The following is a 25,950-nucleotide window of genomic DNA, read 5'->3' as shown; positions in this document are numbered from 1 at the left end:
CTCCAGAATGTTATGAGGAGTGATCAGATGAATTGCAACTAATTGCAAAGTCCTTTTTTTCCATGACAATGAACTTAATCCCCAAAAAAACATTTCCACTGCATTTCAGCCCTGCGACAAAAGGACCTGCTGACATCATTTCAGTAATCCTCTCCTTAACACAGGTGAGAGTGTTGACGAGGACAACGCCGGAGATCCCGCTGTCATGCTGATTGAGTTAGAATAGAGAGGTTCAATTGTTGTGAAGAAGGCTTTAGGGCACCCAAGAAAGTCTAGCAAGTGCCCGGACTGTCTCCTAAAGTTGATTCAGCTGTGGGAATGGGGCACCACCAATGCAGAGCTTGCTCAGGAATGGCAGCAGGCAGGTGTGAGCGCATCTGCATCACAGTGATGCAAAGACTTTTGGAGGATGGTCTGGTGTCAAGAAGGCAGCAAAGAGGCCACTTCTCTCCAAGAAAAACATCAGGGACAGACTGATATTCCGCAAAAGGTACAGGGAGTGGACTACTGAGGACTGCTGGGGTAAAGTCATTTTCTCTGATGAATCCCCTTTCCGATTATTTGGGGCTTCCGGAAAAAAGATTGTCCGAAGAAGAAAAGGTGAGCGCTACCATCAGCCCTATGTCATGCCAACAGTAAAGCATCCTGAGACCATTCATGTGTGGGATTGCTTCTCAGCCAAGGGAGTGGTCTCACTCACAAGTTTTCCTAAGAAGACAGCCATGAATAAATAATGGTAGCAAAACATCACCCGAGAGCAATTTCTCCCAACCATCCAAGAAATGTTTGGTGACAAATAATGTCTTTTCCAGCATGTACCATAAGGCAAAAGTGATAACTAAGTGACTTGGAGAGCAAAACATCGAAATTTTGGGCCCATGACCAGGAAACTCCCCAGACCTTAATCCCATTAAGAACTTGATGTCAATCCTCAAGACATGGGTGGACAAATAAACACCCACAAATTCTGACAAACTCCAAGCATTGGTTATGCAAGAATAGGCTGCCATCAGTCAGGATTTGGCCCAGAAATAGATTGACAGCATGCCAGGGTGAATTGCAGAGGTCTTGAAAAAGAAGGGCCAACACTGCAAATATTGACTCTTTGCATAAACTTAGTGTAATTGTCAATAAAAGCCTTTGAAACTTATGAAATGCTTGTAATTATGCTTCAGTTTACCATAGAAACATCTGACAAAAAGATCTAAAAACCACGAAGCAGCAAACTAATCCTTGTGTAATTCTCAAAACTTTTGGCCATGACTGTAGATGTCTGTTCAATGTAGCCTTTATCACATCCTTCCACCTCCATATCTCTGTACCCAGTTGGGCTCCTTCTTGTCGTCCTACCCAACACCTCTTCACCTACTCTTTATACAACTTTGCAATTCTTCTCCTACCATTCCTCAACACTCTGAAATGCTCACACTTCATTTAAAACTTTCTCCCTAAACCTGTTCTTAATCCGTACCTCTTAATTTCCACCACTTTATCTGTGGTGCTGCTTGCTTTGCTTTTATGCTCTTTCTGATTCTGATCTCTCATTTCATCACCACCACCTTAGCTACACTCTCACCCTTTCCCCATTATGATGTTATAATTCTTTATATACTTCAAATGAGATCTTCTTCATGTTAAAAAGCCTGTTTGGTGTTTCCTTCCTCCAGTACTGTAAGTCACAAGCCAATTCACTTTCTTTTCAAAAATATGTTAACTATTACCAATTAATGGGTTTCTTTTTACCACACTTTAGGGACAAACCATTTTTTTCCCTTTTGGGATGAAAACCTCTAATACTCCGATTCTCTTGCCTTCCTGCAGTGGATGAAAAAGACGGCAGGGAACCGTTTAAACTTTAAGAAAGTTCTTGTAACCCAATATATTTCTGCTGTATTCTAATAAAAGCTGTGTTATGTTAAATAAATCTGTCACCTGCATATCATCTCATGAAATTCAGACGTACTGTACCAATCTTCAAAAAACCTTAACCTAAATAAATTTAAGATGAGGGCCATTGAAGGAGATCCCATGCTGAGTCTAAAAGGTTCTCTAAACTGCTGCTATTTATTTTAAAGCAATACTGTAACCTGATGCTGACTTTTGTTGCCACTTGCCTCTGCATTTACTGAGCCAATCAAGGTATTCCAGCAGTTTCTGTTACTTTCTTAGAAATTTTAGCAAAGGTGTTTTTTGTTCTAAATGCATCACATTTATTTTTTTTTCTCAAATTATGTGTTAAGAGTTTAAAATCCTCTTTAGAGCTCTTTGTTGTTTTTTGCATAATATAAAATGACTGTGTCCTGTATATGGCACATTGTCATTTGCATTCATGAATGTGACAACATAATTTTGAAATTGATCCTTTTAAAAGAGACCATTTAACATCAATTAGGAACACCAGTTAAAATAAAACGGAAACAAAGTGCTATAAGCTTTGTCAAATCAGATCTGTCATCATTTTAAGTAAAAGTAAAGCCAATGCATCCTCTGTACAGACTGAAAGCAGAAACAAGCTCTCTAATAAGGCAAGAATGATTTCTGATAAGATAAGCAATTAAACTTTTAAGAAAACAGTCTTATTATAAACAGCAAGTCCTTTAAGTAATGTAAAAGATGCTTACTCCACACTACCTGGATAATACAGTTGTCCATTTACCTATCCTGATTCCTCTTTATTCATGCACAGGTTCCCTGTACACACAACAGTCTGGGAAAAAGTCAGTTTCAGTGCCTGTGAACTGTGGAATTGTTTTGAAGTCATTGACCAAAGAATACAAAGGAACTAAGAAGGCAGCCATCAAGGACCTGAATGTCACCTTCTCCCGAGGCCATATCACTTCTCTTCTGGGTCCTAATGGTGCTGGGAAAACCACAACGATGTATGTTATTGTCAAGAGTAAATTTAGATGTTGATACTCAGAGTTGCTTAATACTTTTTGCTGCTTTATCTAGCATTTGCCGCAGAACAAATTTGTCCACTTTTTCTTTGTGCTTGCTCATTATGTGATAAATGGCAGGACGACTGGAATCCCAAAGAAAAGTTGTTTAATGCAACAATCTAAAAAACTGAACACAAATAAGTGCCCGGTGACACTTCATAAGTGCTGCCTTAGCCAACTAGGCTCGTTAGAAAAAGAGCTTGTCTGAGTGGGGTCAGTCACGGGGGTTGTGTCATGAAGTGAGACGCCCTTTTCTGGGTGTGTCTTAGTTTTATAGCATCCCTGTCTACATGGGCGGGGCATCTGGGGCACCTGGGGCGGTTTCTCAGTGCAGCAGAGACAAACAGCGATAACAAGGTAAGTGACCACACCGCCTCTCAGCCTGGAGTGGTATTACACACATCAATAGAGTCCGGATGGTGCTCCTCAGACGCCCATGCGTGACAATTGTTAATTAGATAGTGATTTAAAAACAGAGAGAAAGAGAAATGATTTATTATTTTATAAAGAACATAAACTGCACAACAATGAATAAAAATAAAATCAAAAATAATATAATAAACTTTATATAAGCCAAAATAAAATAAAATAAATGAAGCAAATCCTGTGTAGTACATGTACTGTATATCAATGAAAAGGTATTGCTTCAGTTTTGATAAAACATGCAGGTGGAAATCTCTGAGGCAGCAGACCAATATCTACAGCAAGTTGTTTAGTTAAATCCATGGTTTAATTAGAAAGCCGGTGGGAAAATAAGGTATATCTATTCAATGACTAAGCTAAAGACATGCTAATGAAGATTCTGCCAAGAACAGAGACTGAAATGGATTTGGGTGTGCTAGTATTATCTTCCTAGTTAAGATTTTCTGTCACCTGAAGCATAAAATTAAGCTTATATTATATATGGGGTGGTGCAGAGGTTAGCTGTGCTGCCTCCCAAATTCAGAATCCTGAATTCAAATTTCAGTTATGTCATGGCCTGAATGTTCCATATCTGAATAGTTTTTCCTCACACATCCCAAAGGTATATTAGATAAACCTATTGACTCTAAATTGTCCAAGTATTGATAGGTGTGCAGGGCTGGCACATTAAATAATGCCACCTGAAGCAATGCTTCCAATTCCCTCTCCCTTATAACCTTACTAGCTTAATCCATATATTATAGGCATGTGATACAGGGTCCATAATATAAAACTCCCACGATACAGTACCTGCTTGGTGCAAAATGAAAAATTATATATATATATATATATACTAGCAAAATACCCGCGCTTCGCAGCGGTGAAATACTGAAGGGAATGATTACTTGATCAGTAAACAAAGTACAAAATACCTGTACAATAAGTATAACAATCATAATAAACGAACAATAAAACTGCGGAGAACCCGTGGATTAAATAAAAAGGCTGCTAATTCAGCGAAGCAAAGAAAAACGGCGGCCTTATATGGCGTTTGTTTATAAAATAGCGTAGAAGCTATGTAAAGGCTGCTTGACAAAAAAACAGCGGAGCGGCTTATATGGGCAGGAAGTCAGCGAAAGAAGGGAAGCAATAAATAACTCTAATCGTAATAAAGGAACAAAAAAATAGCGGAGATTCCGCGGATTAAATAAAGGAAATGGGTATTTGAACAGTAAAGTAAGTCTAAAATAGCTACACAATAACTGTAACAATCGTAACAAATGAACAATAAAATAGAAGAGAACCCGTGAATTAAATAAAACGGTTGCTTCGTTGGTGAAACAAGGAAAAAGGACTTTCTTATATGTCGTTCGTTTTTAAAACAGTGCAGAAGCTGTGAGAAAGCTGCTTCCTTGGCGAAGGTCGTAAACGAAAGAAGACACCGCAGTGAACACAGAAGAGAACCCGTGGATTAAATAAAACCTACACAATAACTGTAACAATCGTAACAAATGAACAATAAAATAGAAGAGAACCCGTGAATTAAATAAAAAGGTTGCTTCGTTAGTGAAGCAAGGAAAAAGGACTTTCTTATATGTCGTTCGATTTTAAAACAGTGCAGAAGCTGTGAGAAAGCTGTTTCCTTGGCGAAGCTCATAAACGAAAGAAGACACCGCAGTGAACACAGAAGAGAACCCGTGGATTAAATAAAACCTACACAATAACTATAAAAATCGCAATAAATGAACAATGAAACAGCGGAGAACCCGTGAATTAAATAAAAAGGTTGCTTCGTTGTTGAAGCAAGGGAAAAGGACTTTCTTATATGTCGTTCGTTTTTAAAACAGTGCAGAAGCTGTGAGAAAGCTGCTTCCTTGGCGAAGCTTGTAAACAAAAGAAGACACCGCAGTGAACACAGAAGAGAACCCGTGGATTAAATAAAACCTACACAATAACTATAAAAATCGTAAAAAATGAACAATGAAACAGCGGAGAACCCGTGGATTAAATAAAAAGGCTGCTTTGTTGGCGAAGCAAGGAAAAACGACTTTCTTATATGTCGTTCGTTTATAAAACAGTGCAGAAGCTGTGAGAAAGCTGCTTCCTTCGCAAAGTAAGGAAACGACTGAAGAGACCGCGGGGACACGGTGTTTGGCAAGGCAGCTGAAGCGCTGCATTATGGGATCTGTAGTTTATTGTGTTACCAGCGCTTCATATCCCCGGGCCATTAATAACAATAATACAGTATATAAAATGATCTCGCGGGCGGATATAATTACACACCGGGCCGGATGTGGCCTGCGGGCCTTGAGTTTGACACATATGGACTAAATAGAACTTGAAAAGATATATTTTTTCGTACATTGAACCCGTGTGCTATTGTGGTTTTGCCTGCATGCCTCAATAAGTCATCCTCCCCTCGCTCTTACTTTTTTACCGTTCATCTAATGAATACACTGAATATGGCTTTACCAAAACGATCATTGATGGCGAATAAGGTATCCATTATTCGAGTATGTAGATCGGGGTATATATATACATATATATATATACCCGCATATCACAGCGGAGACGTAGTGTCTTAAAGAAGCTATGAAAAAGAAAAGGGAACATTTTAAAAATAACGTAACATGACTGTCAATATACAGTAATTGTTTTGTGAGTTTTACTGAGTGTTGCTGTCATCAAGGATTTGATTATCATTATTTCTTTCAATCAGGTTCGCATTTGTAGGATGTGTTGTGTTCAAGTTACATTCCGTGTTTGTCAATCGTTGTAAAGATGACAGGTTTCATTCATCGATTTGTTTCTTACTGCATCAATAAACAGCTCGTCTTCTTTATCTGAGACCCGACACACTGCATGCACGGGTTTTTTTTTTTTACACTGTCTTCCTTTAGCGGGACATTGACTTTTTCCACCGTGTGCTTTGTTTCCACAGTAGCTGCATTTATGAATATGCTTGTATGTATCAGACGCTTCATATTTTTTTGCTGCCTTTTCAATTGTGTAATTCATTTTTGTTCAGCTCTTTGGAACTGTTGCTTTTGTCTGTGCACTGCGCCAGTTCACGTGAGCCGCTCGGTGTACATGCATCGAAGTTTCCCAGCTGTGCTGGTGCCATGTCGTGCTATGTCCATGGCTGTATCTAATGTTACTGAAGTCCCGGCACTTAAAAGTTTCTCTCGCAGTTTCGCTGCGTTTGTGCCAAACACCACCCTGACCATCTCATCTTCCTCTGCATAAGCACAGTCCTTCACCCGTGAATATTTACCCGTGGCAGTTTGCTATTGGATTGCCGCTGACGGACGGCCTTATATGGGCAGGCACTAAATTACAAATGCCAGCGGCAGCCTGTCTATGAACTAAATTTAAAGTTTAGGTTTACATCGTGCTTTGTTTCCAAAGTAGCAGAACTCATGAATATGGTTGTATATGTCACTCCCTCGCTTCTTATTGTTTCGCTGCCTTCTCAATTATATAATGCATGTTTTCTTCAGCACTTTTTGGACCTCTTCCTGGTTTTCTATGTACTGCGTGATTACGTGGAAGGCGTAATGATGTCACACGAAACTCCGCCCCCACGGGTTTCAAGCTCATCTCCATTACAGTAAATGGAGAAAAACAGCTTCCAGTTATGACCATTACGCGTAGAATTTCGATATGAAACCTGCCCAACTTTTGTAAGGAAGCTGTAAGGAATAACCCTACCAAATTTCAGCCTTCCACCCACACGGGAAGTTGGAGAATTAGTGATAAGTCAGTGAGTGAGTGAGTGAGTGAGTGAGTGAGTCAGTGAGGGCTTTGCCGTTTATTAGTATAGAAGATATATATATATATATAGGGAGACAAGGTGTGGTCTTCTCTGAAGATAATTTGACATCCCACGAGAGACACATTAATGTCACGCGAGACAAGGCTTTGAGACAGGAGAGCTGCTGTACAGGCTTTTAGATGATTGCAGCGTGATAAGCAGAACCTCGGAAGCAGCAGCACAAAGCCACTAGCTGATCCGTCCGCATCTCCTTAGCATGCATTCAGCTCCCCCCCTTCACAATGCAAGCGGGTGAGACGCGAAGTGGCAGGAGTGTTAGTGTTAAAACTAATAAAATATTTTAAATAGACGTCTGGAATCATGACATCTTTGTAAAGAGAGGAAAAACTGAACATATTGTTTGGGATCTGTGTGAAAGTGGCTTTGTATGGTAAATATACATTACAAAAGGCAAATAATTATAGGAATTCAAAGTTTGAATACGTAACATCTTCTTTCTTCACTGCCTCCAGTGAATCTTAACCGGAAATTAACATTGTTATATGGTCTTTTTTATTAGCTCAATCTTGACTGGCCTACTTCAACCATCTTCTGGAGAAGTCTATGTAGAAGGTTTAAACATGCAGTTACATCTCTCTGCTGCAAGAAGACAGATGGGAGTATGTCTGCAGCGTGATGTCCTGTTTCAGGAGCTGACAGTCCATGAACACCTTATCTTCTATGGGTCTATTAAAGCACCTCAGTGGGGAAAGAGCCAGCTGAATACCGAGGTCAACAGGTGAAATTTCTTTCAGTTTGCTTTAGTGGTTGCACATATAATCGGATTAACTCAGCTCTTTTATTGCATTTGATAATGATATTATTATTCCTTGATAATTTTTGTAAAACAGTAACAATCTTTAGGTATTTAACTCCAAATTAAGGAAGAGTGAGGTGTCAAGGAGAGGAATTAAGAAGGTCAGAGGATAGTGGATTTTGCCAAAAGGATGGACATGGCCATGATGAATACGTATTTTAAGAAGATGGAGGAACATAGGGTTAAGTACAAGAGTGGAGGAAGATGCACACAGGTAGATTACATCCTATGCAGAAGAGTTGATCTGAAGGAGATTGAAGACTGCAAAGTGGTGGCAGGGGAAAGTGTAGTTAAGCAGCATAGGATGGTGGTCTGTAGGATGACGTTGGAGATCAAGAAGAGGAAGAGAGTGAGGGCAGAGCTAAGGATCAAATGGTGTAAGCTGAAAAAGGAAGATTGCAACATTGAGTTTAGGGAGGAGGTGAGACAGGCACTGGGTGGCAATGAAAAGTTACCAGATAGCTGGGAAACTACAGCACATGTAGTAACTGCAGTAGATGGGTGACAGCAAGAAGGGTGCTTGGCGTGACATCTGGAAAGAGGAAGCAGCAAAAGGAAACCTGGCGGTGGAATGAGGAAATACAGGAGAGTATACAGAGGAAGAGGATGGCAAAGAAGGAGTGGTTTAGTCAGAGAGATGCAGAAAGTAGACAAGAGTACAAGGAGATAAGGTGCAAGGTGAAGAGAGAGGTGGCGAAAGCTAACAAAAAGGCGTATGATGAGTTGTATGACAGGTTGGACACTTAGGAGGGAGAAAAGGACCTGTACAGATTGGCTAGACAGTGGGACTGAGCTGGGAAAGATGTGCAGCAGGTTAGGGTGATAAAGGATAAAGATTGAAACGTACTCACATGCGAGAAGAGTGTGTTGAGCAGATGGAAAGAGTACTTTGAGAGGTTGATGAATGAAGAGAACGAGGGAGAGAAGAGGTTGGATAATGTGGGGATAGAATCAGGAAGTGCAACGGATTAGCAAGGTGGAAGTAAGGACAGCTATGAAGAGGATGAAAAATGGAAAGGCCGTTGGTCCAGATGACATACCTATGGAAGCATGGAGGTGTTTAGGAGAGATGGCAGTGGACTTTTTAACCAGATTGTTTAATGGAATCTTGGAAAGTGAGAGGATTCCTGAGGATTGAAGAAGAAGTGTACTAGTGCCAATATTTAAGAATAAGGGGGATGTGCAAGACTGTAGTAACTACAGGGGGATAAAAGTGATGAGCCACAGCATGAAGTTATGGGAAAGAGTAGTGGAAGCTAGGTTAAGAAGTGAGGTGATGATTAGTGAGCAGGAGTATGGTTTCATGCCAAGAAAGAGCACCACAGATGCAATGTTTGCTCTGAGGATGTTGATGGAGAAGTTTAGAGAAAGCCAGAAGGAGCTGCATTGCATCTTTGTGGACCTGGAGAAAGCATATGACAGGGTGCCTCAAGAAGAGCTATGGTATTGTTTGAAGAAGTCAGGAGCGGCAGAGAAGTACGTAAGAGTTGTACAGGATATGTACGAGGGAAGTGTGACAGTGGTGAGGTCTGCGGTAGGATGCATTCAACGTGGAGGTGGGATTACATCAGGGATCAGCTCTGAGCCCTTTCCTATTTCCAATGGTGATTGACAGGTTGACAGACGAGATTAGACAAGAGTCCCCGTGGACTGTGATGTTTGCTGATGACATTGTGACCTGTAAAGATAGTAGGGGGCAGGTTGAGAAGACCCAGGAGAGGTGGAGATATGCTCTAGAGAGGAGAGGAATGAAGGTCAGTAGGAACAAGACAGAATACATGTGTGTAAATGAGAGGGAGGCCAGTGGAATGGTGAGGATGCAGGGAGTAGAGTTGGTGAAGGTGGATGAGTTTAAATACTTAGGATCAACAGTATAGAGTAATGGGGATTGTGGAAGAGAGGTGAAAAAGAGACTGCAGGCAGGGTGGAATGGGTGGAGAAGAGTGTCAGGAGTAATTTGTGACAGACGTGTATCAGCAAGAGTGAAAGGGAAGGTCTACAGGACGGTATTGAGATGAGCTGCGTTATATGGGTTTGAGATGGTGGCACTGAATAGAAAGCAGGAGACAGAGCTGGAGGTAGCAGAGTTAAAGATGCTAAGATTTGCATTGTGTGTGACGAGGATGGATAGGATTAGAAATGAGTAAATTAGAGGGTCAGCTCAAGTTGGACGGTTGGGAGACAAAGTCAGAGAGGCGAGATTGTGTTGGTTTGGACATTTACAGAGGAGGGATGCTGGGTATATTGGGAAAAGGATGCTAAGGATAGAGCTGCCATGGAAGAGGAAAAGAGGAAGGCGTAAGTGAAGGATTTATGGATGTGGTAAGAGAGGACATGCAGGTGATGGGTGTAACAGAACAAGATGCAGAGGACAGAAAGATGTGGAAGAAGATGATCTGCTGTGGCAACCCCTAACGGGACCAGCCAAAAGAAGAAGAAGAAGCTGTCAGTCTGCAAGAAACAACTCAGTTCCCTGTGGACTGGTTTAGAAATTTGGTACATGTATTCTTCAAAGAAATTTGTCAGTAAAGTACACATTTTGTTGAGATATCTCAAGTGCTCCTACTTCAAAAGCATTGGTGAATTGAAAACATAAAAACAGTCTGTGAAACACCAATTACTAATTCATGTACTCCTTTAAATTTACCTTGAGAGAAGTTATCTAAGTTTGCATAATATCCTCTTTTATACGTCCATTAGCTGCTCCTGACAGCAAAACAAATCCCGAATAACAAGTAACTGAAACATCAGCAGCTGCTTGAGTGCATGTGTGGGCGGACGTTAACAAAGATTTGAACTCTCCACTGGGTGCTTCTTTCAGAAGATTTATGTTGAAGAAATATGAACTTCAATTAGCTTTGGACTCTCCACAACCAACAACTAACAATAATTCATCCATCAACATATTTTTTTCATCACTTGATCTGAAATTTCTTGGTATTAAATTTGTAATCCAGACCACTTTGCAGAGATCTGTTTTCACTTGACATTACAGAATCTTTTTCTGTTGATCAGTTTCAAAAACAGCCACATTAAATTTACTGTGGTTCAATGTTGTATAGCAATAAAATATGGAATCTTCCAAAGGATTTAATACTTTTAATAGCCACTGCATTGATGAATTCCAAACTCTTCCAAAACAAAAACTTATGAACTCCCTTTGCAGGTTACACAAAGCTGCCATCCTTAAAAGGTATCAAATAATGGGATTCTCCTCTGTAAAATTACAGGAAAGAAATGGGAGGAAATCAAATCAGAGAAATGAAAAGTTAAACAACTATGCACAAGTGTAATATTTTGAAATATTAAAGTTTATCTCCTGTTCTTTCAAAATCGAAGTAAAGAAATTCAAGACAGCCCCCTCAGTCTGGAGATAACAACCAAGCTAACTTTGCTTAGCTTCTTTATATATAATACACTACCGTGGCTGTTCGTTTGTCTGTCCAGGATTTTAAATCACCTGTAGCTCGCAAACCATTTGACCTATTGACCTGAAATTTGGTACACATATACTACGTGACCTCTACTGTCAGCTTTCGTGGTGATGATTGACCTCCAAGGTTATTCCTCTTTTTATTTTTATTTTATTTTATTGTAAAATCAACTTTCGGCAGCACTCAGCAGGGCGGCCGAGCGGTGTATGCATGCGGGCACCATTCTCCTCCCTATCACCTTAGCCGTCACTTCATCTACCTTCTTATATCTTAAATCATTCTTGAGGCAGATTGAAGACTTAAGTGCCAGCGTAAGTGAAAAATTAAAGAAAACATACTAAGTAATTGCAACACAAACACTGACTTGATCAGTTTTAACACGAAAAGATGCAGATGAAAGAAGAAAAGCAGCGGGCTGCTAGGGTGGGGAAAAGACGAGCTGCTCACGATGCAGCAAGTGCATCAACCTCTGAGCAAACGAATGCTAAACATAGAGAGAAAGAGGATGAAAACTATGAATGCTTAAGTCAAGTGTATTCACTGAACGTTATTGTGCAGTGTGCCGTTACTGGTTTATTATAATCTTATTATTATTTATCTTTTAATGAATTCTCACATACCCACATGCTTCTCATTCTTCTTCTGCTGCTGCTTTTGGCCTTTTTGCTTGTTTTATGTTAAGTTCAGTTTGCCTAACCATTAGTGTTTTTATTATCTGAGCCTGCTGAAAATACAAAGCACTCTGATGCGAAGTCTGTCTTCGTAGAATTTGCACAAGGCATTGAACCAACCACTGAATAACATAGCACATATGGAGAAGTATGGTAAAAATTAATAACAGGAAGTCCTCTCTTCACATAATTAGTGGTAGGAACTAGAATACGTACCCAGCTGTGGGGCAGAAGTTCGTCCTTTAATATTTGAAAGAGATGGAAAGAATGGTATCATCTGTAATTTTTTTACTTATGTTCAAACATTTTATGAGATGCCAGTACAACAAAAGGTAATTTTCACAATGGAATAACCAAGCCTTACATTCTCAAATCAGAGTAACAGAATGTCTTTTGGATGCGGTAAGAAGCCCAAAGATGCCAAAAGGCAAAAGTGTACCTTGTGGTATAAATGTCTGGGAGATCTTGATTAATTTCAGGGCTTGGATGCTTTTTGTTATGACTAAAGGCTGACAGTTCTTAGTCATGCAGCATGCTATCCATAAAAGTATTTACATGTTGGTGCTTATTTGGTAACCAGCAGTGAATGCTGGGAATTGTAGTCTGGCAGCACAGCCCTGTTGGGGTTCATGGGTGCCTCAAGGGGGCAATGGAGGGAGATTCATTGGATTTCCATATGACCCAGAAGTAGTTCCATTGCGCAGTGACCCTAGCACCAGAAGTACTCACAGGTCCTCAATAAATAGGTTCGCACTCCCTTGTCCAGGCGAGTTGGAGCTGGGAGGACGTACAGCAACACTCGATTGGAGGAGAGCAGTACAGTGAGAAGAAGAGAGGTATTGTGGGGAGAGACAGAGAGAACCTGTGATTTGTGATTTGTGTTTACAACAATTTTGAATGATTTTGTGGTGAATAAACCATCTTTTATCTAAACTCTCTGTGTGTTCCATTTCTATATATATATATATATATATATATATATATATATATATATATATATATATATATATATATATATATAAATATATATTGTCACGCTTGGGTCACAAAGTTGCACAGAAGTACTCAGGGTTTTCCAAGAGACAAAAACTTTATTCCAGAAAAGGCTGACAAAACACAAGTCTCTTTAAGGAGCAGTTTGTCTGCACAAGGGACAACTGTCAAACCAGCTGCCTCGGCTCTGTCTCTTGGTCAAAAGATTACAAAATCTTCCTCCTGAAAAGGAGCCTCAACCGGAGTAGAGGGTGTCTGGGGGAAGAGAGACGAGGCAGTGAGACACTAGGATAGCCGTGCTGTGGTCTTTTAAATGTTCAAAGCCCCGCGCGGCATGGCAGCAAGCAGCAGTCTAGCAGCTGATCCCGCAAAGAGGAGATGAAAAGCTGTGTTTGTATCCCATTGAACCACTGTTTAAGATGAGGTTTTTGAGGAGAGGCCGGGTCCCTTTGGAGCCACCTTCACCATGTTCACAATATATTGTAGAATACTGGGGGCGCTCCAGCCACCCCAATCCCGACACAGACAGTTAAAGACACTTTTATTTACACACATGGAGCACTTTTTCCTTGCTCCTTGGAGCACAGAACAATAGAAAGCACCAAAACACAGTTCTTTTGTTCTCTTTGTCTCTTTCTCTTGCTTCTCAAATAGTTGCAGCTGGCTCCTTTTATAGGACACTCCAGGTGTCCAAATGAGTTTCTTTCGGCAGCACTTCTGGGTGTGGCAGAAGTCCGGCCAAACAGGGTTGAGCTTCCATGCGCCTAACCCGTGGCCCTGCTGCAAACTAGGTTGCCTGCCCTCTAGCGTTCTGGGGTAGATAATGTCCTGAATAAACCCTCTCCCCTGGTCCTTTCACTATCAGGGCATCCCACCCAGGTAAGGGCCCCAGCCGTCCACCAATATAATTTATTTTATTTTCCATGGTTTACAGGAATCTGCTACAATGTGACAGGTTAAAGACATGGTGAGGGGGGATTGTACATATGCTGTAATTGCAGATCACTTTCTGGTGGTCTTCCAGGACAGTGCTAAAGAAAAGCATCCCTTAGCAACCAAATATGGTTTGTATGCTAATGATCATTATTCACAAATGGATCAGCATTCTTTGCTGAAAGCTGCATTTGTTATGCTAAGCTTATCTAACAGAACAAAATCAGCCATGGGCATTGATAATATGGCACTTAAATGTCTTTGCAAAATATTACAGCTAATTGGGCACATTTGCTAACAACAATAATTAATTAGAATAATGAATTAGCTGTATGAACTAATTAAAGGTAGCCATGAAGTTAATTAAAATGTTTAACATTAAATGTATTTATATTTGGGTTGAAATTAATGCATCTTTTCAATTCATTCAACTTAGAGCATAAATTATTCGATGATGATAGAGTATAAAACTTTAATGGTAATACATCAAAGTCTGCACTGCCATATTTTTGGTGCTAACATATTATCAGACCCACACAAACCAGCCAGATGCACATGCAGCACAGCCTCTTATCACCAGTATCCCACAGTGCACCACAATTTACTTTGGTTAGTACTTTGCGTCTTGACTCAATTTCAGCTTCTCCTATGGAATTCCCAGACACTTCCAAGAGTCATCATGTCTGTCCCTTAATTTTCTCCAAATGGACTGTGTCTGATGCACAGGTACAAGAGGCAATCGTGATGACATCCCCAAACCACTTCTCACAATCGATCAAAGCTTGCTGTAGAAACAGTTTTACTCCAAGTTCTTCCCGTGTTGCTGAGATCCTGAAGCTTTTACTATGAAAGTGCCTGGCAAACCAGTGTAAGAACCTCTTTTCATTTGCTTTTCCTCACAATCTCATTCTTTCGGTCACCACTCATGTCTCTTGACCTTGGGTCAGCATGATGCTGTTACCATTAAGTTAAAAGCTACGTCCATTTTGTTCAATGACTTAGCCTCACTATGGTCAAGAACTTTCACTGCCAAAGTTTAGTATAATGTCTGCAGATCTGCTACCACTAAACAAATGTGTTAGTCAATGTCACAATTCCCCTCACCTGTAAACAGGAACCTGTAGAATTTAAACTCCACTTGAGGTAGCGACTTGTGGAGATACAAGCCTTAGGCTCTCAAACTGGATACCATCAAAACCTTGGCTCAGTCTTGATATCCTGTTAGTGAAAAAAATAAAGGAGAGTGGAGACAAGATAGACCCCAATACCCATACTGAATGCTTTTAACTTAGTGTAAGGTATGTTGTCAAAACTTTTACTCTGCAAATGACTCAATTTTATTGAAAAATGCACTAAAAAAGCAAAAACTAATTTTTGTTGGTCACATGTGACTAAAAATAAAATTGTGGTGCTCCCATAAAAGAATTAATTTAATTCAACTAAAATGCATAGATTCCTTAAATGATTCCAAAAAATAACTCTTAAAATGTGAACATTTCTCCAATTATAACCATTATCCTACATACTTTAATTAAGTTTTATATGTTGTGTCATTTTCTTTCCATAGTTAAGCTGGTTAGAAATTTCAGTTTAACGATTCTATACATTTTAATTGAATTAAATGAATTCTTTTATGCCCACAATTTTATTTTTAGTCACGTATGACCAACACAATCTTAGTACAAAAAAATAAACGGATTTTTCACTTTTTAGTGCATTTTTGAATAAAATCCTGTCACTTAAAGATCTTTTTTCTATATTTTTCTACACAATTACCAAACCCTTGTTGAATGTCACAATATTCAGTTTTGTTATAATGTAATGAAGATAGATATATTGTAAACATCTTATTATTGCCCTTAAGGCTGATTGTGAACACGGACATGATATATTTTTACGTCTGTAATTAGATGGTGGTTACTCACCTACTATATGTGGTTTCTAGAACAGACACTGGGTGCCTCGATGATATTTGCTTTCTGCTTTTACCTTTACTTTTTTTTTTGTTTGTTTCCTCAGGGCTGTGGATGAAGTTGGCCTCAGACCACATCTGCACAAAACAGCAGGGGCTCTATCCGGGGGTACAAGAAGAAAACTGTCAATTGCCATTGCATTCATTGGCAACTCCAGCATGATCATCTTAGATGAACCCACAGATGGCGTAGATCCTTGTGCACGAAGAGGCATATGGGATGTCCTGCTAAAAAACAGAGTTGGTGGGTAACTTTTGTCTTTGCCTTCAATTTTATATGTTCCATATACAGTAAAACCTTGATTATCCTTTACCCGCTTAGCCATCAGTTCTCTGTTAACCTTCAAGGCCAAAAAAAAAAAAAACAAACTTTGCACATGCCAGCATTTACTTATTACTGTACTACTATAGCCATGCGGTACGCCACAAGCTCTACACATTGGAAGAACTGTCCCTTGTGCTAGCGCATAGTGTTCTTCCCCACCACCACATCTCATGCCACATTTTGAAATCACAGTGTCAATTACGTACCTTCAGCTTTAATAGCTTTTTGTAGCTTTTCTCGTTTGTTATAATTAATCTACAATACATTGTTATGACCAAGAAATGTATGCATGTGATGTTGGAATTGTTACAGAAAATTGAAATCATTAAACATTTACAAAAAGGTGAAAGTGTTTCAATTACTGTATTGCTTAAATTTACAGAGTAAGAAGAACAACAGTGAATGATATAAAAGATGATGCCGACCAAATTTTCTTAAATTCTGTTATGTTATGTTTTGTTAATATATTGTGACATGCAGGCAGCTTGTGATGCGCTCTGTTCTGTAAGGTGTGGACACATCTGTTAGGATGTTAGGTCTGTTATGAGTGACTTGGGAAGTTAGGAGATAAAGGAAGGTGTGGCAGAAGGAAGTTTTGAGTAGAGAGTCAGGAGACAATAAACAAGAGTGTTTGTGGTATAGAGAAGAAAAGAGCGTAGGTACCAGGAGATAAACTGATTGGTAGGGAAGCTTTCTTTTATTGTTTTGGAGATGTGCTCTGTAACCCAGATAATGGAGTATAAGACAGGGCACCGTTTGTTAAGGAACAAAAACTCTAAGTAAAATGTAGAAAACTCCAGTACTTCTGAGTTGTATTTACTCATTATGCTGGTCATTACAATATTATATGCATTAATTCTTTTTGTTAATATTGTATTTTTTTGTAAATAAATATGACCATTTGCTAAACCAATCTACTATATATCATTTTTAAATTAGTTGTTCTGTTATTCGTCTTTTCTCTTATCCGTCACAGCCTTGGTCCCGACCCCTGACTGATAATTGAGGTTTTACTGTAGCAAAATTTTACCAGAATGTATATAAAATGTTAGACCCATGATGTGGGCCCTATTATTAAAATACTGTTTGTGGCGACTCTTATCTCTTCTGGTAAGGTTGATTGTTATGGAACTGCATTCTAGAACTGTGAACCATAAGATTAAGCAAATTGTCTGTGTAATATCTGAAAACGTTTCTGGAAAATGTTCTCAAGTTTGATTCTACCCTGGATATTAAGGTGTCACAGACTAAAATTGTTAAGTTGATCTTTGGTAGGGCTAATTTTGAGCAGATGCAACAATGTCTAAGTAGGATATACTGGGATAAGCTTTTAAGTGTGGAGACAGTTGAGGAGCAGTGGAACAGGTTTAAAAATGTTTTACATGTTGTGACAGATAGGGGGCGCTGTCGTCCCCTTGAACCCTCAGACCAGATGCCAGGCACCAGATAAAAGTCCAAATATTTGACTTTATTATTTTCAATAGTGCACAAAGCACCTCCACCTCCACTATACTCAGTAAACACAATAATAATAACAATAATCAAATCCTCCACTCCCAGACACGTTGTCACCCTTCCTCCCAACTCATAAGGCATATAAGACTAATGACTGCAAAGTGAATCGTAGAGTGTATGAGAACATAAGGGCAACCATTAAGAAGAACATCAGGGAGGCTAAAAGACAGTTGGAGAGGAATACTGTATAGCAGATAAGGCGAAAGAAGACCCTAAGAGCTTCTTTCAGTATTTTAGTAGTAAAAGAACAGTTAAGGAGGAGGTGAAGTGCATCAGGAATAGTAAAGGGGAATTAAAAGATACAGACAATGAAATAGCAGATGCCCTAAACTTACATTTTTCCGAGGTGTTTACAAGTGAACAAGTGGATAACATCCCAGAGGTAAACGGGACTACTAAGGAGGTACTGATGGATTTGGAAATTGTAGAGGGAGAAGTGCTGCTCAGATTAAATAAGATGAAATCAAACAAATCACCAGGCCCAGATAATATTTATCCTCGTGTTCTTAAGGAGGCTAGTAAGTACATATATAAACCATTGACACATATTTTTAGGAAGTCATGGAGCACTGGAGAGATTCTGAAGGACTGGAAAATGGCAAATATCATCCCATTATTTAAGAAGGGTGACCGGGCAGATCCAAGCAACAATAGGCCAATAAGCTTAACATGCATCACAGGAAAATTAATGGAAGGAATTATTAAGGACAAGATTGAGCAACACATGGCAAGGACAGGAGTTATTCTGAACAGTCAGCATGGGTTCAGAAGATGCAGGTCGTGTTTTACTAACATGCTGGAATTCTATGAGGAGGCAACAAAAGGATACGATCAAAGTGGAGTTTATGATATTATTTATCTGGACTTTCAGAAAGCATTTGATAAGGTGCCACATGAGAGGTTGGGCATCAAGTTAAAAGAAGTGGGAGTTCAGGGTGATGTTTTTAGATGGGTGCAGAATTGGCTCAAACACAGGAAGCAGAGGGTGATGGTGCGAGGAACCGCTTCAGAACTGGCCGATGTTAAGAGTGGTGTTCCACAGGGGTCAGTGCTAGGGCCGCTGCTATTGTTAATATATATAAATGATTTAGACAGGAATATAAGTGGCAAGCTGGTTAAGTTTGCAGATGATACCAAGATAGGTGGATTAGCAGATAATTTGGATTCTTTTATATCATTACAGAAGGACTTTGATAGCATACATGCTTGGGCAGATTTGTGGCAGATGAAATTTAATGTCAGTAAATGTAAAGTTTTACACATAGGAAGTAAAAATGTTAGGTTTGAATAGACAATAGGTGGTTGAAAAAATCGAGAGTACTCCTTATGAGAAGGATTTAGGAGTCATAGTGTACTCTAAGCTGTGTTCAGAAGCCATTAAGAAGGTTAACAGAATGTTAGGTTAAATAGCACGATGTATGGAGTACAAGTCTAAGGAGGTTCTTCTCAACTTTTATAATGCACTGGTGAGGCCTCATCTTGAGTACTGTGTGCAGTTTTGGTCTCCAGGCTACAAAAAGGACATAGCAGTGCCATAAAAGGTCCAGTGAAGAGCGACTAGGCTGATTCCAGAACTGCAGGGGATGAATTATGAGGAAAGATTAAAAGAGCTGAGCCTATACAGTTTAAAAAAAAGAAGATTAAGAGGTGACATGATTGAAGTGTTTAAAATTATGAAGGGAATTAGTACAGTGGAATGAGTTCACCAAGAACATGGGGACACAGTTGGAAACTTGTTAAGGGTAAATTTCGCACAAACATTAGGAAGTTTTTCTTTACACAAAAAACGATAGACACTTGGAATAAGCTACCAAGTAGTGTGGTAGACAGTAAGAAGTTAGGGACTTTCAAACCTCGACTTGATGTTTTCTTGGAACAAAATAAATCGGTAGGAAAGGCGAGATTTGTTGGGCTGAATGGCCTGTTCTCATCTAGAGTATTCTAATGTTCAAATTTAGAGTTGTTGACTCACTGCTCCATAGACCTGAATTCAACATCCAGCTCAGTCACTATCTATGATTTGTTTGCACATTCCTCAGAGATCTACATAAGTTGTCTCAAATTATTCATGTGTTCTACCACATCCTAAAGCGGCAAGTGTAAGACTAATTTGTGTGTGTGAGAGTACACTATGAAGAAAAGGTTTTTAAATTTGTGCTAGCCTCTGACTGTGCTTTATAGCTTCAGGATATGGTCCAGTGATGTTCCTACAAGTGAACAAAGACCCACCCATTGGGTTCAGGCCATCTGTCTATACACAACACTCCATCACATTACCTTCAAAAACAAAGTTTACCTGAACTGAACAAAGCATCAAAATATATTGAGATAAGCCACATAATGTGGATGGTGGGTAAAGATATACTTTTACATTCATTCTTCCACATATTTTCAAACTGTCTTTTACCATACCATGGTTGTAAATGCCAGAGGCCGTTGTGCCATTGAGTGCAAGACAGACACTAATTCTAGATGAGGCACTAGTCCACCTTTTGGCTCACTGATTCTGCACTCACATGCTCTCAGACTATTTAGAGCTCGAAGTTGTGAAGTTTCACCCTTTCACTTCAGTGTATTCATATCAATTTCCGATCAGGCTATTTGGAAAAACAGGGAGTCACAGTTAATTTGTTACTTAGTAGGCAACAAAAAAGCAATCAAAGATAAACAGCATTTTTCATGGAAATCAAGCAACATAAACATATTAAATGTGTATCTCTTTGCTCCAATATAATCCAACCTAAAAAATTGTATTTTTGCAGGCCCATTTTATATAACTCTCTGTTAACTTTCAGGGGCAAAAAAAAAATTGACATAAGTGAAAGGTCAGCAGTATGTCAAAACTCAGACAATTTGGACAGCATTGTTTTCTCTAAATCATCTGACTTGTAGCTTCAAAATTGTATGACGTTCACATGGAACTTCCAACTTTGAAACACAGTATAAACCACAAAACTACCCTTGTTCAATTACTGTAAGGCCAATAGACAGTTAAGCCTACACTGAACACCCCAGAGAAAGCTTATGCAAATGTAACACCCACCCTTCATCTAAAGTATATAAGCTTTACCTTTAAGACAACAGACACGAGGAACTGGTTTATTCAAACTTTCAGTGGTGTCTCTGCCACACTGGTTCCTACACATTTACTCTTTTCATTTAAACTAAAAATAATCACTATGGTAATTGTTCCTGGCTGGTGGGGCCTCCATTAATAGTAGCCTTGTAATCATAATACTTACTCTTGTAATGATCAGCTCAGAATGCCCTGGCAGCTGCTACACTTCTAGGCCCAAAGCATGGAGTAGCGCTTGGACTCCACTTACAACACACCCCAATCTCATTCCCCCAGTCGATAGTTCAAAGACATTAAGTAACAAACAAAAATAAAGGTGAACAGTGAATACAGTATATTGTTAAAAAAGGGTTAATATAAACATGAATAACAGAAGGGCCCCAAAATATAATGAATTCATACATTAAAAGAATAGCCAAATATTTACACAGAAGAGAAAACCAATGTCAAGTGTTTCTTCAACAAATAAAAATTATACACAGTACATACAAAAAGTATCTTAAACATAACACTCACAAAGACTGAGTTAGAAAAGTACCAGAAATGTTTGTGTTAAATATAAACCCAGCCTAAATCCCTAAAATAAAGTGAAAAAAAGAAAAGAAAATAATTGAAATGATGGCACAATTCCAAAGTGAATAAACCAATAAAAATGAAAACAATCTCACCAATCTCAGTCCCTGGTCATCATTTTCCCTTTTGATCTCCGGTTTATGACACCTGTCTGTTTCAGTTTTCACTTTTTCTCATTCATCTCTTAGCCCTGCTAACTTATTTGTTTTCGGTGTGCCATTTTGTCATCATTGGCTTAATACTATGTATGTTCAATTTAATATCATACATTATACATTACATTTACAAAAGTAGCCCACCACGAATAAAATACAATACAATACAATTTATTTTTGTATAGCCTAAAATCACACAAGAAGTGCTGTAATGGGCTTTAACAGGCCCTGCCTCTTAACAACCCCCAGCCTTGACTCTCTAAGAAGACAAGGAAAAACTCCCAAAAAAAACCCTTCTAGTGAAAAAATGGAAGAAACCTTGGGAAAGGCAGTTCAAGGAGAGACCCCTTTCCAGGTAGGTTGGGCGTGCAGTGGGTGTCAAAAAGAAGGGGGTCAATACAATACAATACACAGAATAGAACACAAGTAATCCTCAATACAGTATAAAAATATTACAAGTACGGAGCAAAATTTAACAGTAGATGATATCACATAATATGATCATAAGGCATTGTAATTCTCATCAGAATGTTATAGTTCAAAATCGAAATCCCAATGTCCTTCTTTTTGACACTGCATGGCCCATTTTTGATTAAAAATATGTTCTTAATTCTATTGACATCAAGGCCAAGTGAATATACAGTAGAGAAAAATGAAGACTTCATGAACATACAGAAGATTTAAAGCTCAGTCTTTCAAAGATGGTCACCATGACAAAATGAACATATCCTCTTTGGGGCATCTTGCATCCAAAATGGTGGCATTGATGATCACATTGCAGACAAATAACTAAAGAATAATTAAGCATAAAAAAAATGTTTAACTGAATCAAGAAATAGTTTAATCCACTCCCCAGTGTCCCGTGACCTTATGAAAAGCACAGCCAGGTGTGTTAGTCTGCAGGAAAAACTACCAAGTTTAAAGGGATGAGCAAGAGAAGAAATGTAAATGTGCAGAAAATCAAAACCAAACATCACTCCTACTGAATTTAAACCCAATAACTGTAGTGAAAGAAAAAGGCAAAAGTCACAACTGGAAGATTTTATCACCTACAAAGAGAGAATTTTTCTTTATTGTCAGCAAACTTGGATAGTGAGAAATCTAACATGCCAGTTCTTGTAGTGGTGGATTGATGACATCTGCCATGTAACTTCCACATATGATACCATCTGTTGTTGCATCATGATGATAGTGGAGCCCAGTAATAAACACAATGGTGATGAAAATGCTTTTTTAAAAGCTTATAATAATTTATATTGTTAGAAAATGCAAAACATATGATTTAGCACCTCCAAAAAAGCATACTGGTAAGTAACCATTAATAAAAAGACTTAAACAAACATACAAAACCATGCCAACATACAGACTTTTAACACCATGCATAAAAAAGATGTGATGCCTGAATCCAATCTGCAGTCAATAACGTATCACATATGTATAAATGTGATTTATAGATTGTACCTCACTTTACTTACGGTAGTGCTACTGTCACACAGCTATGCAGTTTGTTACCAATCACCACTCCCCTCTGAATTCTTAATAGACACGCCTACCTCATAACCCCGCCTCTGGAGTTGGGAACTTAAAGATGTAGTCTGTTTACCTAAACCTGTATGTACAATTGCTGGGTCATTTAAGGAGTTACCCAATTTCTTAAGGGCTAACCACAAATCAACTTAAAATTAAAATATAGATTTGATAGAGGGCGGCACGATGGCACAGTGGGTAGCGCTGCTGCCTTGCGGTTAGGAGACCCGGGTTCGCTTCCCGAGTCCTCCTTGCGTGGAGTTTTCATGTTCTCCTGGTGTCTGCATGGGTTTCCTCCGGGTGCTCCGGTTTCCTCCCACAGTCTAAAGACATGCAGGTTAGGTGCATTGGTGATTCTAAATTGTCCCTAATGTGTGTGTGTGTGTGTGAGTGCACGCCCTTCCCGGGGTTTGTTTCCTGTGTTGGCTGGGATTGGCTCCAGCAGAACCCTGTGACCCTGTAGTTAGGTAAAGGTTGGATAATGGATGGATTTGATAGATACTGATTGTATAGATGGAAAAATACTTTGTGATTAAGATCTGTTTTCACATCTGCTCATCGGTGCTTTATTCAGTCTTTCCAGCTTGTAAAGTATGGGTGCAGCATCACATCTACCTCATATCAGTCATTGGGTGTAAACTCCTTTATGGTGAAGGCAGCTCCTCTAAGCTCCCAAATAAATGATAATTTATTAGTAATCTTTTCTCGGTAGAGGCTTTAGATTTTTTTTTCTTTTTTACTTCACTGCAAATTCAGTTAACTTTTTTCTGATAAAGTGGATTAAGGAGGCTTTATAATGCCTGTAATAATAAATGGACATGTTCATGTACTGTACAGATAGATAAGGATAAATTTACCCTTTAAGAGAGAAAAACAAATCCTATTTATATGAATGTAGCTTTCAGTGGGGTTTAGCTGTCTCTTTAACATACTTGTTATTTTATTTCGAAAGCATTAATCCTTTTCCTTTCTTTGAACAATTTGTAATGTCTGCATTAAATAAAAAGAGAATGGAGGCAAACCACCCACCATTTTGACCAGCAGGGGTCAGCAATGAACTTAACTTGTAATTCCCGCAATCCTTAATTAGCCCTTTTAATAATGCAAGCCCGTCTCACACAAAGAAAGGTCCCTGTGATGCATTTGACTGCCTGTCAGCACAATTATCAGAGTGACGCTTGAGGAGGCCTGTAGAACTGTAAACACGCTGTCCGTACTGAACTCTGCTGTTCCCAGAATTAGAATTCACTGCCAGAGCCAGCCTGCCTGCAGAGGGTCACTCGTAGTGGTGGAACATTTTAGACATAGTGCCTCAGACTGTTTCATGGGGACATTTGCCTACAAGTAGTTGCCTTTTCCTCCCTTTTTTAAGTCTAAAGCATCAGCAGCTGGCAGTTTCTATTTAAATAGCCTCAGTCCTGGTAAAGGATCTCCTCGCATGAATTTCCATGGAGAAGCAAAAGAAACACTGATTCAGAATTATTAAGACTCAGCGAGCTCTGATTTAGGAATTCAAAGCTAACATATGGCATTTTATACACTAGCTTTCATAAATAGCATTAACAAAGAGAGCTTTACAAATCAAATAAGAATGAAAAACAGTCCACCATAAAATGGTAGTGTAGATTGAGGCATGCAGAACAGAGCAGAAACCCAACATATACAGCATGAATGGGAAATTCTAAGATTCTAGGAACATATATTGTTAAAGATAAAGGAATGATTTAAATATATACTGTTGTAACAACCGTGCTCATGCTCAGATGGCTGTGCTAGAGTGAAGTCTTTAATTTCTTACCTGACTTCCACTGAAGATACACCCCCATTTGACAGACAAAAACAGATAAATGACTCAGTAAATGTAAAAATGAATATTTTAGAAAAAGATCAAATATTACACACACACATATACCAAATTTCTGGATGCAAATATTTACAGCTATAGAAAAGAAAACACAAAACAGACCTCAACCTCCCTTGTCTTAAACATGAAGCACATAGTCCAATGTGAAAACACACTAAGTTACGAAATAGATGGAAGGTTGTAAAGTCCCAAATGATAAAATGACAACAGAAACACCAAGGCTATTCTTGAACTTGAACTACAAAATTCCCACCATTGAGTCCAGATAGCAGTCTGAAAACAACTAACTGGCTGAAAAGTCTGAAACACCTAACTGGCATGTGTAACTGGATGAAAAGTGATAATCTGTTGTTCCTTTTGATAAAATAATAGCATAAATTTCAGGGTTTTTTTCCCCTTCCTTTTGAAATGTGCAATCTTTTCTTTTAATATATCCAAACTGGAACCTAACAAGAAGGAAGGCAACTTCTTTAGGTATATGTATATTTTATATATGAAATTTACACAAGAAATAGGACAGACAAACTCAACACTTATAAACATTGAACAAGCACAATTGACACCAGTTTTGTTTTGCCGATGTGCTCGCCTTGCTTCTGTATTAGCAGGTAAGCAAGTGACTCTCTCTTCGGATGTTTTGTGTTGCCGATGTGCTCACCTCACTTGCGTATCCTCAGAGGTGGAGCCCTTACCCCGACTCCACCTCTCACTTCTGGGCCGGACAGACAGACACGCAGAGACATTTCTATATAAGCACCATCACAAGTTGCTATTCAAAGTAAAGGAGATCACAGTGTAGTATAAAATAAACAGCCCAAGAACTGAATATTATTTTAAAATAACTAGAATTGAAGGAGCAGAGTGCTTTGAGAAAACGCAACATTATGAAAAGAGAAACATGCACTCAGTCTTCAAAATTCACAACTATGGATACAATTCT

General features: G+C 38.9%; 1 protein-coding gene across 1 annotated transcript in view; it reads left to right on the top strand.

Moving 5' to 3' along the window:
• Nucleotides 1-25,950, top strand: part of LOC120515514 (ATP-binding cassette sub-family A member 13-like) — a 449,137-nt gene that overhangs the window by 102,144 nt on the left and 321,043 nt on the right. Inside the window, exons 20-22 of the mRNA XM_039736576.1 lie at nucleotides 2,687-2,879; nucleotides 7,676-7,894; nucleotides 16,023-16,219. Coding sequence (XP_039592510.1) covers nucleotides 2,687-2,879; nucleotides 7,676-7,894; nucleotides 16,023-16,219 — 609 coding nt within the window. The remainder of the gene's footprint in view (nucleotides 1-2,686; nucleotides 2,880-7,675; nucleotides 7,895-16,022; nucleotides 16,220-25,950) is intronic.

The sequence above is a fragment of the Polypterus senegalus genome, chromosome 15 (genome assembly GCF_016835505.1).
Source record: "Polypterus senegalus isolate Bchr_013 chromosome 15, ASM1683550v1, whole genome shotgun sequence".
NCBI lineage: Eukaryota > Metazoa > Chordata > Cladistia > Polypteriformes > Polypteridae > Polypterus > Polypterus senegalus.
Note: the sequence above shows the minus strand (reverse complement) of the source record. Positions and strands in the feature narration are given on the sequence as shown.